The sequence below is a fragment of the Nipponia nippon genome, unplaced genomic scaffold, assembly GCF_047370975.1.
Source record: "Nipponia nippon isolate SJK-2023a ecotype South Korea unplaced genomic scaffold, ASM4737097v1 scaffold_15, whole genome shotgun sequence".
NCBI lineage: Eukaryota > Metazoa > Chordata > Aves > Pelecaniformes > Threskiornithidae > Nipponia > Nipponia nippon.
Window position 1 is genome coordinate 4,509,154 of NW_028262331.1, and position 18,916 is coordinate 4,528,069.

At 45.2% G+C, this 18,916-nt stretch overlaps 1 protein-coding gene across 4 annotated transcripts in view; it reads left to right on the forward strand.

Annotated features, from left to right (window-relative positions):
• Positions 1 to 18,916, forward strand: part of COL26A1 (collagen type XXVI alpha 1 chain) — a 179,984-nt gene that overhangs the window by 22,378 nt on the left and 138,690 nt on the right. For 3 of the 4 annotated variants that reach the window (XM_087751447.1, XM_087751450.1, XM_087751449.1), the window contains exons 2-3: positions 3,122 to 3,244; positions 14,276 to 14,379. In XM_087751447.1, coding sequence (XP_087607573.1) covers positions 3,122 to 3,244; positions 14,276 to 14,379 — 227 coding nt within the window. The remainder of the gene's footprint in view (positions 1 to 3,121; positions 3,245 to 14,275; positions 14,380 to 18,916) is intronic. The other variant, XM_087751451.1, reaches the window with a different exon arrangement.

Here is an 18,916-nt window from a genome sequence, read left to right on the forward strand (position 1 = left end):
ACCTTTCTTGCGGTTTTTGACATAGGCAGCCTGCACAGTGCCACCTGTTTAGCTCCAGACCCACAAATGTAGTGCTAGACTCACAAGCTGGTTGAAAATAATCCTTGAAGGAGCAAGATGGTGTTAAATCCAGGTCTGTGCAAGGGAAAGCTAAAGAGGGTAACGGTTACTTTCCAGTTTCTACTGAGGACTTGCAATTTGGAGCTGCCATTATACATTAACCAGAGCTGCCAGATTCCCTCCAGCAATTGTGGAGTCTGCCTCCATTGCCTGCCTTTCTCTTTGGCATTGTGCTGGAGTATGTGGTGGTGTTCGTCTTTGTGCGCCTTCCCACCTCATTTGCCTTCACAAATATGAAGCTCTCTAGTTTCAGCATCAGATATGGAGGATTTTGCTTAGAGTGCAGTTGAATTTTTTTTCATCTGTCACAGAAGTGCTTTGTGTGTACCCAAGAAGGTGGGATAGGTTGTCTCAGAAGCCCAGCAAAATCAGTATTAGAGTGACTTAATCAGTGTAGGATAATCCAGCTCCACACCATGGACACAGTACTTCTTCCTAGATGACTCTGGGAGAAGGCCAGAGGGACACCCATACAAGCTGCATAACAGTTAAAGCATAGCATGTGTAAATAAATATTTGATTTGTTTGGATTTCATTGACAACCCAGAAAAACGGTCTTAACATGAGGGGAGGCACTCAAGTCCTTGATAATTATGCTCTGGTTTAAAATGTTCAGTAACTTTATTCTGAATTTGTTAGTATTCATGTCCCTTCGTGCTCTGTTAAGTGTTGCTAGTGTGCATACTACTGCTTTGTTCCTCTCTTGTGGTGGGATCAGTTCCTTTCCTCATTGCATGTTAATGAGAAGTTTTGTTTCTCATCATTTTAGGACATATGCTTCTGCCATTATCCTGTCATCTGCCACTATCCTGTCAGGTTCTGTATATTTGCAGTTTGTTTTGCCTGACATGAAATGCTTTTGCCCTGAGGCTCATGCAGAAGTGCTGTCCTTCCGATGGCTGTAAGCACTGTGCTAAAAACATGCTCAGGGTAAATCATACAGAGCTGTGGTTTCCCCAGCCCCTCTTGTACTTGCCTCTTCTCCTGACTGCTTTTCCTTCCATGCTCAACAGGCTGTTCCCATGGCATAAGGAGATCTTATACAGCAATACCTGTCTGAAGAAACCCCGTGACTGAGGCTTGGAGAGACAAAATGGCTGATTGCACCATGTGTGCACGTGAAATGAAAAAGAAAACTTTCCTTTGAATTATCACATTTCCAGTCTTTAGCTCCTGTCTTTGTTTCTTCTGGTTTTGCTCCCTAAACTTTGTGCAGAAGTTGTGTTGAGCCTGTTAAAAGATCTGCTGTCATCATGTGATCTGAAGGTTCATTAATCTTATTGTTTTCCCCCCCCCTGTTTTCCCTTCGGTTCTGTGATGTAGATGTTAATAGAGACATTTGAGTACAAGGGTGTCTGATCTCTCTCTATATATGCCACAGATCCTCAATAAGTCTGAGAGAAGTGGTTCTCTAAGACCTCCCCGCCAGCCTGGGGTCACCCGAGATGTGACTGTAGTCCGTGCTTCCTGATGAGGAATTGCAAGTGGGTTTACAGTGAGCAGAGCAGTGTCTGCGGGGAAGGCTGCATGGCTCTGCCTTGATGCAGCCGATGGGCTCGATGGCACTGGATAGAAAGCCACCCTCTCTCCGGGTGCCCCAGCTCACCCGTCTGGCCGTAGCCGAAGGTTTGGTGAGCAGCCTGCTGGCCCCAGCTTGTCCGTTGTGGTCTGCAGTGCTCGGCTCAGCCGCTGGCATGCGTACCTCCTATTCATGGAAATGAGAGTTAGCCAGAGAGCAGGGAGCCTCCTGCAGAGGTAGGAGGGGAGTCCAAAAAGGATACAAAATGCAACAAATGCTGTAAATGGCAAATGCTAGAAAAATTAAACTGCCGTGGGGAAGGTGGGTTAGGGAAGGAGGAGGGGATGTGCAGGTGCCTGTTTCTACTGTGCAAGGAGTTTGATTTTTTTTTTTTTTTTTTTTTTTTTTGGTGTGTGTGTGTGCAAGGTTGGGGAGCCACCGTGGTACTTGGAGAAGGGATTAACTGTACTGGGGGCTCTTTCTTTAAGATGGACAAGGAGCAGGATCTCCTGCATGTGCAGGAAATGTTTACACAAGCCCTTTGTGTGTTTTGGAACACAAGCTGGTGTCTCCACTTCCCATTAGTGTCCCTGGTTCTGATCCCCAATCAGTAGGAAAGTGGCTCTCAAACCTGTTAACTACATTGAGGTACAAAACCAAAAACGTGAACCAGTATTTGGCAAATAAGAATGATGCTGGCAAGGGGGAAATTACAGTATTCTTTTTTCCCCTCTTGAGCATGACACTGGAACTTAAAAACATATTTTTTAAGAGAGGGTAGAAAGGGTCTATGGGTCCCAGTTCCCAGGGCTGACACTGCAGTTCCTGCCTTCTCGTATGCCTTATGGTGAGGAGGTCTCTCTCACTCTTGTTCTCTTATGAGACAGCATAAGATGCTGGTCCCTCCCTCCCCTGTGTTTTCTCTTGCCCGTTTTTAGACTGTAACCTCACCGGGACAGCAATATGACTTGTTCGGCACCCAGCTTGTTCAAGCCCTGCTGACAATGAGCTCCACCACACCAAAAAGCAGACTTTTCCAACTCAGATGTTGTTCAGAATGGTAGGAGGCTGGGGAACGATACCATCATGAGCAGGATGAAATTAAGACCAGTACAATGGGAACTGACTATCAGGAGATTTGGAGCACTTTTCTTTCTTTTTCTTTTTGTTTTTTTCTAAAGTCCTATTGTGTATGATAACTAACAGAACTAAATTATGTACTATAAAACCCTGGCCTCTGAGGACCAAGCAAGAGGCGTTACTGGATCTCTTGTGGTTCAGGTTGGCAGAAGCAGGGAATCTTTCTGCAGCTATTGGGAGGAGAGGGTAGTGTGAGAAATGAAGACTTCAAGTTAGGCTAGCTATGGCTGGCAGAAGAAACAACCCCACCCCCAGATACTTGGTCTCTTTTCACTGCAGTCTGATATATGTTGGTTCAGCTTGCTGTCTTGCTGGGGCTAACAGTGTCCTTTCTCTCTGCAGGCATTGGTGTCACTATACGGTTACACGGACAGTTTCCTGCCAAGTGCAGAATGGGTCAGAAACTGTGATCCAGCGAGTTTATCAGAGCTGCCGGTGGCCAGGACCTTGTGCCAACTTAGTGAGGTAAAAATCTTCATGTCTCATGTTGCCCAAATTTTCCTGCACTTCTTGTTAAATTGGTTAGCTTTTAAGTACTGCATAGAGGGTTGAGATCAATGGGTCAGATGTTGATATCCAGTGTCTTGGTGGTGCAACTAAAGAATGCCACGGGTGTCAGCTGCAGCGTACTTATACGTGAAGGTAAGTGTAGTATTAGGGACGAGCTATGTGAAACAGTTCAGCTTAGGTTGTAATGCCCATTTGTACTCCTCAGCACAGGAGGCTGCTGCTAGTCAGGCATGAAGGTAAATAAATGTGAAGTCCAACAGAGTGCAGTGTGACTGAACAGGGTTAGCGGGGATGCTGGACCAATGGCACTATGAAGCTTGTTGGTATCAAGTCCTCATACTTGGGTCTTTAAGGGTAATATCGATCACATATGCTGGAAAGCTTTGATCAAATTCCTTGCAGCTGGTGATGGACGAAGGTAATGTGCCCTGTACCTTTCAGAGTGGAATTTTCTTACAGCACCTCTTACTCCTGCATCTCAATATCCTTTAGACATATGCATGAAAACACAACGTCCCCTCACCCTAGATGAGAAACAAAGCTTAGAGACAGTCACTTGTCAAAAAATTGCCCTGAGTCTGTGCTGTTAGCCTGCTTTGCCTTTCAATCATTTACAGTCTTGGGACCCACCTACATTTAAGAAAAAGCAAAAGTGTGAGATAGCTATCCCCAGCTGCCACCTTTCAGTACGCAAAGTGTCTGTATTGTTGAGCTTTGCCTTCTCTGAAAGACATTCTCAGAGCAGAATAATGTTACCCACCCATCTGGGAATTGGTGCAAAAAAGCCATTGTGCTCTAAATTTACACCTAGCTTCTATAACAATTTCCCATGTAGACAAGCCCATAATTTAGCTCACAAAGCTTAGTCATTGTATTGCTATTGTTACCAATTCACCCACAGGGCACTGACTGAGGTCCTCTTGTAGGTGATAACCTAGCCAGAATATGGTTGAAACACCCACTTAAAAACCCAGAAATCCACCTTCCCAATCTATTCTTGCAACCCTTCATCTGGAATTCACATTTTCCATGTGGCAGTTACCACAGTTGGTTCTCCAGTTTCTACTTGGCCACTGGTCAGTCTAAGTTTTTTTCACTTGTAATATATCTGCTTTGGTGTCTCTTTGGTCTTGTTTTATGCAAGGCTGTGGTTGAAACACTTAATATTTTACACTGTCATGGCCAAACTTCTGTTGAAGCTTTTTAATTTCCCAGACTTTTTACGCACATAATTGTCATTAGAAACTTGTGAGCTTTCACCTTGTCTCCTAAACTTGCCAAAAATCTTGCTTATTTTTCCTTGTTAACATAACTCTAGTTTCATAAGTACCAAACAATTGATCATGTTACTGGTAAAAATCCTTTTTGTGGGCTCCTGCAGTTACTCACATACATGGATTCTTACACTGCTAACCCAGAGACTTTAGGAGTAATGTGTGCTGTTGTGACATTGTTATTCATGGAACGTTTTCAGTTTCAAATGTAGTTTGGTTCATTTGCCTGATGAGTCCAATTGTTTGGAGACAATGCAGAATGGCAGCAGACTTCTCAATTTTTCTTTCTATGTGAAAATATCATGGAAAGAAGCTGGGGTTATTGATATTTAAGATCTTCGCTGCTGAAAGCTCAGCTGACAGGAGCTGTGTTTCTGGAAGACAATTGCCATGAAGAAGCCTACCAGAAGAGATGGGAGGACACTAATGCTCTGTTCCCTTGCAAGTGGGAGGAAACGCAAGCGAAGTGACTGGCACTCTTCCAAGGAAATGACTATACTGTCTGTCCTCTAATCATGCATCATATGACATTCTTGCATGAAGTAGAGAAAGACCCTGGACCTCTCTTTCCCAAGGACCTCCATAAAGCTGCTGACAAATGCTGGACCCACCCAGTTATCAACAGAGGTAAACGCAGGAGCGGCATGTGCTGGTTCCTGATCGTTTCCTGTACTGCCACTGTAGGAAAGGGGGAGCCCCAAGAACAAGTAGCAATGAAGTTGAAGCCACTGAGGTCTTGAGAGTTGAGTGGGTTCTTGGATAAGTTATCCCTACCCCAGACATCTTTTATAAGTGGTTGCTTGTTTTCAGCAATGCATTTGACTTCTGATAATGGAATGAAAAACAGCCACTGAAAATGATTGATCTTGTGACATGTAACTACTGTAGGCAACATTTAGTAACCCTGAGTCATGTTGTATGGTTGAGGTCTTATTTCCTGGCCCTATGCAGCAGCCTATCAATCTTACATTGCCAGCACCTAGGGATGTGTAAATACCTGGCTTTCTCTTGTCTCAGAGTCAAGCTGAGGTTTTAAAATTTTTTTTTTGTTAACAACATTTTCCCCTCTTTCACTGGGATTGTCTCTTTAGGAAACACCAGTGGCTCTCCTAATTCAGGTGAATCCCATCTGTTTTCAGCTGAAAACTCCCAAGGATAGCAATGAGAAAGACAGTCCCCAAAGTCACAGGGGAGTTGAGTCCCTCTTCTATTCGGCACCTCACTTGCTAGTGCAGTTCCTTGCAAGTTATACTTGTTTTCCTTATTTTTCTGCTAAGAAACTGGCTTTGAAGGGGCTTGTAAGTTTACTAGCCACCATGCTGCACAACATCCCTTGACAGGTCTCTGAAATTTCCTACAGAAGATGAACAAAGCGGAAAACTCAGGTGCCCTATTTTTTTTTTTTCTTCCCCTAACTAGTGGTTTGAGAGTGATTCTGTACCTACTTTTTAAAAAACAAAAAAAAACCCAACCCAAACTCCAAAAGCTATCTTAGCATGTCTGAAAGCTTCGGGTGACACTGCTGCTTGCCTGGGAGCTGTCCTGGTTTTCTTGGGAATCTGTTTTTTCTTGTGATGAGCACGCTGTCTGTCATGCAGGGCAAAGACAACAGCTCTGTGGTCAGGGTAAATGTTACCTCTTTTGTGTTTCAAACTAACTTCTCCCAAAAAGAGAATGATGGGTATGGCATGGCAGAACTCGAGCCCATGGGATTGCTGCTTTGCCACCATGGCTCTCCCTAACAGCAAAGGATGCTTCTACCCGTGTTTCATCTAATCCTTTTGAAGTCCAAAAATGCTGCAGGCACTGATGCCTTGTGAGGTCAAGTGATTAATCTCTCAGGGGGACATCCTAAGTAAGGATGCCTTCAGCAGGGAAAAGCAGTGTGACTAGTATCAAATCTGATAGTGTCCTATCCCAACCCTTTGCAAAACAGGAGTGGGCTTACAGTAGCTTCATGGAAGGGGAAGCAAAGAATCTCTTGTGTCACTAAACGCCTTCTCTAGGTCACCAGTCCTTGACCATGTTCCTGTAATATGAAGGAGCTTTTCTATTTTGTCTACAGTTCTTAATGATTGCCTGCTTGACTGTATCTGCTCTACACGACAGGTCCAGCAAGAATGCTTCACAGGGCCAATGCTTCATTCCCATCAAACAACGTTGTTTCTGTTTCCTCCTTACCATCTCTGTACCAGCACCTCTGTCTTTTCAGGTCTTCTGGAAGTCTAGCTTCTGGCAAGGTCAGGCTTACTCCAGGTCTGTTCTTCTCTAGTGAGACTTCTGGTGCCTGAGCTTGAAGCGAGGGCACAGCCAGATTCATATGGTGTTACTCTTGACTGTAAGCAATGCAAAATGTCAGTAAGCCATTGGCATTATTTTGGCTTTATAGTGTTTCTCCCAGCTGTGACTTGAAACAAACTGTTTTCATCTCCTTGTTTACAGGGAGTCAACCGTATCTGGGAGAGCTTTCATTGTGCCAGCACCCCTTATCGGGCTGCTCACTAGCAAAAGGGACGCCAGCCAAAAAAAGGCATCTCTCAGCCTCATGGTGACAGCTGAGAGGGGCTCTCTGATGGAGAGACTCTGCTTACGAGCAGACATCAGCGTGACCAGATGAGGATTTAATCCATTTCCTGTCTCCCATTCATTTGTGTTGTGTTTCTTTCCCCTATTGCACAAACTGCAGCTCAGGGTCAAGCCTTTGACAGAGGAGTATCTGCGAGATCCCCAGCCTAGCAGCTTCAGTTGTGTGATGTCCTTGCTGTCTGTTCACTTGCTCTTGGGAAGCTGGCAGCTGTACTTCTTTTGTAGGAGTGTCGTCATCTTGGCTGGGATGGGATGAGCTGCTCTGTTCTTGCCCTCCACCCCAGACTCTTTATTTAGCTTGGGTGCTGAGTTGCTTTGGAACAGTCTTGGCTGGAGGCTTTCCCTCGGCAGATCTATTCTTGAACTCTCTCCATTTGTGTAGTGAAGGCTTCAGCTTCTGTGCGCCATAGGATATGCCTTTGCTTTGTCACGCTACGAAGTGAATGGGCAACTCTCCAGCAGTCTGGCTGAAGCTCCTAGTGTGCTTATAAAAATCGCATGCCATTTATCTGTCTGAAGGAAGGGATAAAGTCTCTAGCTTGGTGTTTCAATGGCAACCTAATCTCTGGGTCTCTGCTGCCTGAATGGTTGCACCCAGCTCCCAGTAAACCCAGGCATCCGAATTGTAACCCTTCTCCTGAGCAATCATTTTGCTGTGGCAGCTGCAGGCTAATGCACAATCCTAGCATGCTTAGGACACTATGTTGCCCCGGGGCTCGCAGAGAAGGGTGGTCTCATAGGCCAGGCAAGGATTTGAGACCTGCGTTCGGTTGCTGGAGCTTTTGTGACTTCCTGTGCCTTCGGTCAAGAGATGCTACCTCACCGATAAGATGAGAACAGTACTTCTTTTGTCTTACTGTGTTTTATGACTTTGAGAATAGGACAACTTCTTGCTATGCTCCAATTGGCCAAAGTCAGCCTCATTTTGATTAGAGTATTTGTGTATGACTGTTGTGGTCAGTCAAACAGTATCGCAGGAGGTAAATGAATGTGATGAACAGCCTGGCAGATCATGTACTCTTACAGCCTTCAGAGGACAAACGTTTTCTGCTTCAAACTGTTGTTGCTGTGAAAATCCCTCTCTCATCATTGAAAGCATGCTGCTTCAGATTGTGGCAGGATATTCTGACTCTACTTGTTTCATCCTAGAGAAACGAATGTTCCCACAAGCTTGTGTGAGGTTTTTATCCTGCTATTTTTTGCTGTATTCAGTGGTTACGTAGCTGTTTCACTCTAGCCTTTGAGCACCCTGTCTCCGCAGTGCTTTCTGGCTTCGGAGAATCTGAAGATTCCCCTGGAAACCCATAGCTGGCTTGTACCGGGATGGGCTTACCTGGTCTCCGTACTTTAGCAAGAGACATTGAAACCCCAAACATGAAGCTACTCATCTGTCAGCTTCAAACATCACTCAAAGGCAGGAGAGATGGAAGGGGAGAGCGTTCTGGCAACACAGCAAATCTGGGCTATAATGCCCTTTCCAACTGCCAGTCATTGCATGGTTTTTTCCTTTCGGTATTCTAGCTGGTTTGGCTTATCACAAATGCTATGTGTTTTTGATGACATTTGTAATGTAAACAGGCTACACATCTTGCATGGATCATTCTTGCTGTTTGGTGTTTTTGAATGTTGGGCGTGTTTTTTTTGTTGTTGTTTTCATTTAAACTGAACACATTTCTGCTCCTGGAGGGATTTTACAAGCTAGTTAGTAGAATAACAAAGAAGTAATTCTGCAGGCTCATCCATTTTGGTCTTCTCTGCTTTTGAAGACTCTGTTGCTACAGGGTCAGTAGGAGAAGCTGGGGATCTGTCGCCCAAGAGATTGGCCTGTAGTTGATGTTTCTCCTCAGTTTCAGAAGTAGTAACGCCACGGGGAAATCCTTCTCTCTCTCTCTCTTTCTTTCCAGTCAATTGAATAATAAATCCCAGAGCTTATTCTAGTGCATTAGGATTGCTATTTGAAGTCCTGTTACACACAAACTCTTTTATGTGTTTAATTCCCTTATTTCTCTCCAAGATGTAGAGTCATATGCTCAGAAAAAGATGCCCGCTCTCCCATGCACGCATGGGATATCAATGTAGGATGAACAGTGCTCCTGCAAACAGGATGGATATAGGCTCTGGGTGTGTAAGAGATTAGAGCTGTAGCACAAAGGTGTGTTTCTCATTGGGAACAATGTGGATGGCTGTGTGCTGCTGGCTGGGCACAGGTGGAGGGCCATCTGCTTCGTAGATTGTGCACAGGCACAGATGTCCTCAGGCTGCTAACTGGAGGCCTTTTGATCTTGTCCAGACATGCTGTCTGGGCACTCTTCCTCCTTGCTGGTAAGGAAGTGCGGTGCTGCCCTGCAATATCACTGAGATCTAATTGTTACTAAAGACAGGAGCTGATGATTACTCTGGCGGCATAGAAACATTTTTCTCTATGTCCTTTTGTCTTTTTTCTTCGAACTGAGAAACTGTAAAGTATTGCTCTGTACAACTTGTGATGGCAGGTGTGTAAGTTTGTTTTCTGGGTTTTAAACTGTTGAGAAGTTATGCAAACCAGACATACTCAGCGTTAAACAGAGTCCTCTTCCTCCCCTTTGGCAAAGGCAGGAGACACATGCAGTGGCCTCCAACACTCCTGCAGCTGCAGGTTTTGGTTTTTGTCCAGTGCCTGCAGGAGCATATTTGAAACTCCTCTGGTTATGTTCTTCCATGGGGAACTACTGCCTTTGTGCTAGGGAAGCGGGAAGAGCTGGGGCTGCAGGAAAAAGAGCACTGGTCTGATTCACAGAGCGATGGTCTCTGCCATGCTTGTGAGTGCAAACATGACGACAAAGGTACTCCCGGTCCCTGCATCAGCTGTGGCACTGGTTTGAGGTGAAGTTACCTTGTCTGTATTCCATAGAGAAGCTACCTGGTGTAATCAATGTCTGGTAGGCTTTGAACAGTTATGATGGTCTGTCTGGAGTGGGGATGGTGGTGCTGGGAACCAAATATGTTCTTGATAGCTTCTTTGAGAAATGTACTCTCTGGGTACACCCATAGGATATTCTTTTCTATATTAATACTTGCCCAGCTCTTTCCAACCTCCCTTCTTTCCAAGGCAGCCAAGTACTTCAAGATTTGGTTACTTAACCTGATGTATCTGAAATCTGATTTCAGAACACCCTGACTTTTCTGTGGGGAATTTTAGATTTTTTGGCATGTGTAAATCAGGCCATGGGCGCCAAAATTAGAGGAACTACCATGAGCTTTGTTCTGATCATCTTTTAACGCAGAGGTAGCACTTGTTATAACAAACATGGATTGTCCCTGTTCAAGAGACAATAATGCCGGTTATATGTACAGGGTAGGACCCACTGGGTTGATATGTGACTTCATTGCCATGAGAGTAGTATATAAAAGAAAGCTTGGATTCTTCAGTTTCCAGATTCTTTGCCAGTGAAAAAGGCAAGTTAATTCCTCTTGTTGTCCTGAAACCTACCAGTAAGTGATGCTGAAACTTTTAAACTGGAGCTTGAATAAAAATGAATACAAGCCTCTGAAGGTCACCAAGGTCTCCTCGGGCACAAACTGCAATGGCTGAATGAATCACACTAACAAAACCATTTCTTGTGATGTGGAAATGAGTTTCACGCCTTCCCTCTCATGCGGTCTTCATGTACAAACAGCTTTGTTTGTAAGTGTCAAAGGGCAGGGGAAATCCATAAAGGGGGAAGGTATTTCCTGTGTGTGACAGGCTGTCCTGCTTGGGTCATGGCAGAGATCACGCCTTCCTCTTTGACCTGATTTTTGAGGCTCTGATCCAAGAATGTGACACTTTTCCCTTTCTTGTGTCATGGCTGGCTGTTGTGTTCAGTGACACTTCCTTGAGAGCAGGGGGAATGTATCCTTGTGTGCTGAGGCATGAGACTTGCTGGCTGCCATCCCTCGATGGGTCCTGACCTCTCTAGTGTTTCTAGCTTCATACCTCCAAATCAGTTAATCGGTTATCTCGTGCTCCCTCCCCAAATTGCCACTTCCTGGGCAGTCACTTAGAGAGCAAGCAAGACTGTTTCCCAAACAATGATTGCATGCGGATGAGCTCCTGTAGCTTGTCTGGCACTGATCAGGCAGTCTCCAAGGACAGCCAGGTGTTTGATCTGATCTAGTAACAGCAGTGGCTGCTAGTTGAGTTTTCTGGGTTCTTCCCTCAATGTTGCCCCGCTCCCTGGGACCTTGCTGTGAGGCTCAGCAAACATGTTGGTAAGTGATGCCTATCTCTTGCAGTAGAGTGGCAGGTCCTGGTAGTTAGCTTCTCTGTGAAGTGCTTGGAAGCCTTCTGCTGAAGGGGACTGTGTATGCTGAGCACGTCCTTTGGCTGTCTGGGAAGCAAAGAGGTGCAGGTTGTGGTTCATCCTACCCTCTTCTCTTACTGTGGTTTTGCAGATTTCTACGCCAGTGTTTGTGGCTTGGGTGACATCAAAGGAGAAGGCTTCCCTATTTTGTTACCAATCCTTTTTTCTGCCTGTTGTGTTTTCCACACGTTTTCATTCCAAGGTTTCTGATCTTTAACAGGTATTTTCTTTTCCTCTCCTTTTTCCATGTTTCTTCCTCCTCTTCAATTGCAACACTTCCAGTATCAGACAATGGTGATGCTTTGCTAAAGGAGTTTTCTTTGCTCCCCTCCTGGAATAGCAGTCAGAAATCTGCATGATGAGATGTGATGACATATGTGACAACAGACCGTGGTGCCATATCACGTGATTGAGGAAAAATGATGCTGTGAAGAACAGAGCAACTTTAGAGCAAATCAGAGCTAGCAGGCTGGGACCACTTCACATGCCTGACTGCATGATGCTGAACAGAGCTGCAAGCGTCAGGGCTCTTCCAGGAAATTCAGGGTGGGTGGTAGGCTGTGACAGCTGAGCTCCACGTTTGTCGTGCCCTGAGAAGTCCTCACTCGTTTGAGGATTAAACTATAGCTACTTCCCTGACACAGAACTGCTGCCAAGATTCCAGTCTGGCTCAAGCCACTCTCCACACTTCATAATGAAGTTTGAGAGAGCTTTAACATCTTGGTGTTGGCAGAAACATGGTTTTAAAATCACGGTGTGGTTGGAGACTAGCTGGCTCTGGACACTGGTAACAGGGCTGGAGACTTTCATCTCAAGGTCAAATCCAGCTGTTGTGTTAGTGACGAAGTCATGAACTTCTGACTGATGGTTTGGGGCTTACGTGTGGAAAGATGTCTCGAGTCCAACGCCAGGACTGGGAGCTGGGAGACTTGGGTTCAGTTCCTGAACTTTGCCAGAGCTGTTCTGAGGGACCCTCAGCAAGACACTTAGTCTTCGTGCCTTAGGTCTCTCTGTGAAAAAGCACTGAAGGTCTACCTACATCAGTGTGGTGCCAAGTCCTCAGACTCACTCATGACTGCAAACTCCCAAATACCATTGGATGCAGAAGCGCAAAGAACTAGGTGGGACGAGCTGGCTCTGTCCAGCCGGTATTAGACAAGTGCCTGGATCACAGTTGTCGGTATTAGCAGTAACTGGCGTGCTTTTTGGCAACTCGGAGGGTGAGGACGTAATGTTCTCGGGAGACAGTGTTGCTCTCCCATCGCTGGGCGATGCCGTTCCAAGTGCAGGCAGCCCCATGCTCGGGAGGAAGCTTGTGCGGCCGTCCTCTCCGGTGGCTATAGGAGAAGTTGGTTTCTGTGTTTGGCAGCTGGCATAAACAATCAGCAACAGCTTACTGAGGAATCGGTTTCCCAAAGACTGTGTTAACCACGACTGAGCCGCTGCCTTCTTTCCAAGACATACATGGGCAGCCTCTCCTGGCAAGCCTTAGTTACTGCTCTTCAGAGCAGCTGTACCAATGTCACTGCATTGCTCTCCTGGAAGTACACCTGTGCCTGCTACCCCTTGGAGGGGTTTTGGATGAGATTGATGCAATTTCTAGCTCCATTTTGGCGTTGTGCCCAGCGGAGCCCGGGGCAGTGCTCAGGCGGAGCAGCCTGGGGCAGCGCTCCGTCTCCTGGCGGCTCTCGGCACTGCGGGAGGAGGCTCTTCCCCCGAGGAGACCCGGGTGCTCGGGGCTTGTGTCTGTCTGGCCTTGAGAGAGAAGCATAAAGCTGCAGCCTGTAACACTGTAATCCCAAAGCTTCAGCCTCTCCCTGTGTGTGCCAAATTCCTTTGGCTGTTAAATAAGGGTAGGAATTTCGAGGGGAGCTTGTAGAGTACGACTTCTGTGTTTGCTTTTAGCTTCATGAATAGATGCAGTGACTTGTCTGGCTGTGTACTGGGAAAACTCCGATTTGCCAGCTTTGAAGGGCTGCCGTTTTAAAACAAAAGCTGTCATTTACGCAACTGTCCATTTTGTGTTGCCTTCAGAATCACTGGTGCCTTGCACAGGTCTGTTTGTGTCTGCAGGTAGCCCTGTAGTTTCCAGCAGGGCATGGCAGTCCTTGTGCTTTAACTGGGACCCTGGGGGTGCTGCGTGCTGCACACAGAGCTAACAAATGTGTCCTGCAGAACCTCCGCTGTGGTAAGGAAGAGTGTAACCCTATTTCAGATGGGGAAAACTGAGCCATAGGTCAGCTAGCTGGAAAAAAGGCTCTATACAGATCACTGATGTAGTGTTGTGTCATGATTATCTTTGTCACACTGATGTGTTGCTACACCCCAGATCCGAGTGGTGGGGGTGGGAGAAGGGAAGACACCCAAGAGATTTATGCAATTTTTGTGAGAGTAATGTTTTGGAAACTCTATTAGTACTGAGTGAGGAAAGGCTAATGCCGACCTTTGTTCAATGTCGGAGAAATCCACAGGGAGGTAGAGTGAAGGAAAGAGTCATCATCTCTGCTACTTGCAATGACTTGGTAGCAGTGAGACCTCCACAAAGCATTCTGCTGTTATTTGGGGGAGAGGTGTGGGGAAGAGCCAGAAGAGTATGAGGGCTTAAGGAGAAAAATAAGCGTTGTCAAATCAAATCTGCTCTGTGGTAAACCCTTGATCTGTTATTTTGTGTGTCTCTTCTTTCTGCAGCTGGGGGTGGCTGGGTGCTCTGGGGATATATCCAGGCAGGAAGATGTGCTATGAATTAGGAGCAACACCGCCCTTGAGTAGGTAAGTGCATTCTGCTGACTTCTTGTTTGTGTTAGTTACAGGACTCTCATCAGGCCCACATACAAAATGTCCTACCGAACTGTGACCACACTGGAGTGGAGGTGCTGTCCTGGCTTCACGGGGAGCAACTGTGAAGAGGGTAAGTTATCCGGCAACGCGTCTGTCCTTACAGAGCAGCAAGGGGATGTGTGGATGGACTGGCTGGGTTGAGTTGGGTTTTGTTCCTTAATTTGCTCTATGCCTCTCAAACACAAGAACAAATCACCTATTCTCTTCACTCCCCGTCACTATCTGAATGCTCCCGCACAAGCTCCAAAAGGTGGTCTTGGAAAACAGACCATACTGAATGCCTGTAAAGAAGCCTGAACAGGGAGGGGGAAAGAAATGAAGAAATGGGTATTCAGGGATGACCTGTTTATAGATGTGCTCACGCTTGGCATCCCCATTGCACAGTCCTTCAGAACACGTGCTTTCTTCATGTCAGTGTGTTATCTTCTCTGCATCCCACTATCATCGCTATCAGTTGCTGTAGCTGATGAAAGCTGGTCCCTGGATGGCTGCTTGTAAGAATTATGCCTGTAAGGTCTCACACAAATAATATGTGTTCCCAGAGAGCTTTGAATTAAATAAGGCACCTTTGGTTCCCCTTCCCGCCTGCCCCCTGACTTACTGGTGCAACATTCAGGTTGCACAGTGCATGTGAAAACACAGTTCTGGGTTTGGCATCTGATCTTTCACACAGAGGTAAGCACAGGGCTCTTTCCAGAGCTGGAAGAAAGAAAAGTCTTCCCTTTCTCATCACGATGGACAAAAAGGGCATGTTTTGCATTTTCCTTCCTAATGTTTTCTGCTTTAACTGATGCTTTTGGGGCTTTGAAACAAGGCCTGCTTCTCCATTGAGTTTCAGGTTTAGGCACTAAGGCATCTGCTGAATCTGCATCATGAGTGTTCATGGCTTATGAATGGGAGAGAAACTAAGCTTTGAGTTTTCCGTTCACTTGCATCAGGTCAACACAGCCTGCCTCTGCTGGCTGGTGAAGGGTCGTTGGGGGTGTCCAGCATCTCTAAGAGTTTGCTGTTTGTAGCTGCACCTTGTTTTCTTTGTGCTGTGATATCTTGGTGCTAATCACACAATTTGGGCAAATCTCAAACTAGGAAGTTGTCTCCTTGCAGTCACAAAGAATGATGGTTGCAGACAGCAGCTAGCTTCAGGCTGCTGAGGAAACAGTAGCTTCCTAGAAGCTCCAGAGAAGTCTTAAAAAGCTACCCTAAATTGCAGTCTGCAGGAGAGAGCTTTGTATTTTAGCATGCTGCTAAAAGAAGTGAGCCTGGGAAAGAGAAGCTGCTGTGTGCATCTTGGACTTTTACCTGTCACTGCAGGGGAGAGGGATGCTAAGATTGTGGCAGAACTGTTATTTCCAAAGTAGCTGCAGCTCAGCCTGGCTGAGGATCTGACCGGGGACCCAAGAAGCCTGTGTGTGCAGCCCATTTGTGCCTGTAGGTTTGGACAGGTGTGAGTAATTACAGCTTGGTGGTGCTGCTGGTGCAAAGGAGAGAATCCAGCTCCCTCCCGCAGTGCCAGATCTGTCTCAGCAGAGTTCAGTGGAAATAAAAAGCCAACATAAGCTTGTTTGAGAAAGTCAGCAGCGATCTCACAGGAGCAGGTCTGTGGAACGAGGTGACAATTTTATGCAGTCAGTTTTCAAGGTGGAACTGTTCTTTTGGGCTTGGATACTGTCTGCAGAGTGTGAGCAGAAAGCCAGTAGCAAGCCCTCACTTTCATGTGTGAGATTCTTTTTACCTTTTTTCCCCCTCCCTAAAACATCTGGCACTACTGACAGTCCCATATTCTTGAATGAAGGAGGAAAATAAAAAACAAAACCAAAAACCTTTCTCTTACAGCAGGGTTGTGCCACTTAATTTCTAGCAGCAGTATTGACACTAGCGCTGTGCACAGCATCTCAAGCTGTCCAGAGGCATCGATTTTAAATGTGAAGTGTTTACTTGCTCCTTATGTTAATTCTTAATGCTAGTGTCACTTGGAATTGTAAGTAAAAGAGGCTGAAAAGAGTTTTTTAGGGCTTTGTGGCAACCTGATATAAAGCCTTTTGTACTCTTTCCTTTCTGCTTTCTCTCCTACTACAAACTCGGTTCCTCTGAGAGGGTAGGATGCTTACATCTGTGTGGGTCCTTCCTGGAAACAGCAAACAAAAGAAAACAGAAAACTAAACTGAAACACAACAAAAACAGTGGAGTTATGAAGCCACAGTGAATTAGCAGGGTAGAAACTCAAAATGCTTTCATCTTTTTTTGGTATTAGTTAAATTTCTCCTCAATATTTCATTTTATTTGTATGTGCAGCTGGTGCTTTTGATGTTGATGTGGGGTAGGTATGATTGAAGGCAGATTGGACCTGCACTATTTTTAACTTGCCTTCTTGCTGTGTTGCAAATTTTCTAATTCTCTGACACTCACTATTGTTCTCTGTGTCAGCAGAATGGCAACTACAGTGGCTCTGAGCTTCCACTTCAAGATGTCTCCTGTTTCCAGAGACTGAAGTAAAAAGTTTTCTTTCCCAATGGGCCCTGGAATAGTAAGGTTGCATTTTGACAAGTAGGACAGACTAAGCCGGGAGATAATGGATCCATTGAGCACACAGAGCGCTCTTGGGATTTGTGTGTGCATGGGCATGGCTGCGGGGTCCCTTTTTCAGATTGATGGTGTTTTTTGCATCTTGAGGCTTGAGAGATCCTATCTATTAATTACTTCTTTAATTCCCAGTGAGCAGGGTTGATTTTTTTGTGCTGTTCTGGAACGGTGTCTTTGGGAGAGCCACTGTAGCCTATCTGGAGGATGGATTATTTTTACCAGCAGTCCTTTTTTGAGGCCTTCCTTGCCCTTTTTTAATTTATTTCTTTTAGCATTTTATGAGGGAAGATAGGATGGTGGGAGGGTGAACCAAGGAAACCAAGTCAAAGAACTTGAAATTATTCAAAGGCTGCAGTGCAGCTATTTCTGACATGCATACTTTCTTGTTATCTCCCAAATGGCAGGTCAACTTCTCTTTTGCAAAGGAAACAGTCCACTGTGGATGTCTAGACCCAAAGTATGACAGACTCCTGATGAGACTGGCTTGCTGTAACACACCTTCAATGACAAAACTCCCCTTCCACTGTAACATACTGTGCTGTGATAGAGCAAGCTGTTAAATGTAATTCGATTATTACAGAGTGTCTTGACTCTTAGCTAATAAGTTTAGCTTGAGATAGTAACCACTTAACTGTCACCAGCTGGCAGGCACCTACATTAATGCTGAAGGCTGCACATTGTTTAGATTTAAATTATCTCGGGAATTTAACTCTTGCATTGTAACCGATAAAGAGCAGCATCGTCTGGAGGAAGCCCAGCTCTACAAGTGGGTGGAGATTTTGCTACTCAGTGGGCTATTAATTTACTGAGGTGGGGATGGCTGCTTCCAATCTGCTTCCTTTTTTAAGCTGACACTGCTTGGGGCTCTTCCCCCTTGCCTTCATTGCTTTCCCCTCACCCAAAGGTATGTCAACATTTGAAAGGTCTCTAATACCTTTATTGTTTTTGTAGAACTGTGACCAGCTAGTTGAGTAGATAGTTAAAAATCACCAGTTGTACCAGGGCTTCCCGAAGGGTTTCTTGCAACTTTCTTGGATGGAGAAAGAGACTTGATGCAAACAAGTCTGGTGAATTTAACTGTCATTAACTGTCAGTAGATGCTAATTTTTATTTTCCAGTTTCAGAGGTTTTTTTGTTTTGTTTAAACTGGAGCCCAAGCCTCGGACAGGAAATGAATCCACTGAGCCACCCAGTCTGCTGACTGCTGATATAAAGAACATAGGGACAAGGGCAGTGCAGAGGTGAAGTGGTTTAGCTATTGCAATCATGCATCAAGCTGATTGATTTGAATCCAAGATGATGCTGACATTTCAACTCAGCCTTTTTTCTATATGGCTGAAAGTTCAAAGGCAAGTGCAATCTCTTGGGAGAGGAAGAGTGTCCCTAGCAAGTTCAGGGGCTCAGCGCTGCCCTAGAGCTCTCCAGCTAGGCAAGGTCTTATTTCACTTTAAAAAACTAACATAGATTTCTTTCTTGTTTGTTTGTATTGCTTGAATTTGGGACAGTAGCCAGTATCCTATTTACCCCAGAAGCAAATTGATGGCAGACAGCTTAGCTGTTTGGGCAAGAAGCAGCTCCCAGAGTAACGTTGGCACCTCTAAAGTGATGCCATTGTGATTCCAAGCTTACTTCTTTTTTTTTTTTTTTTTCTTTCCATCAGAATACATGTAGGATAGAAAATTAGAGCAGCCTTGTTCAAGTAATGGTTTAATTTGAGAAATTCCCTTTCCCCCCTCCTCATTTCAGTTCTTCAAATATTTTATCTACTTTTAATAACTATTGTTTGCATCTTGTCATCCTGATGTTTTTCAAACCTCTTAAATTCCCATGTGTTTACAATTTTCAAAGCAGCATAAGAAAATGAGGACTTTCCTCTCGGTATGATAGAGTGCAAAACCCCTCTTCTTTTTTACTGCTGGTTCACGAAATTTCTTGGTCTCAGGAGGAGAGATGCAGAACAACACTGCCAGGAAAATCTTAAACTAGCAAATGCAATTATGATACAAAATTTGATGAGGCCATGAGAA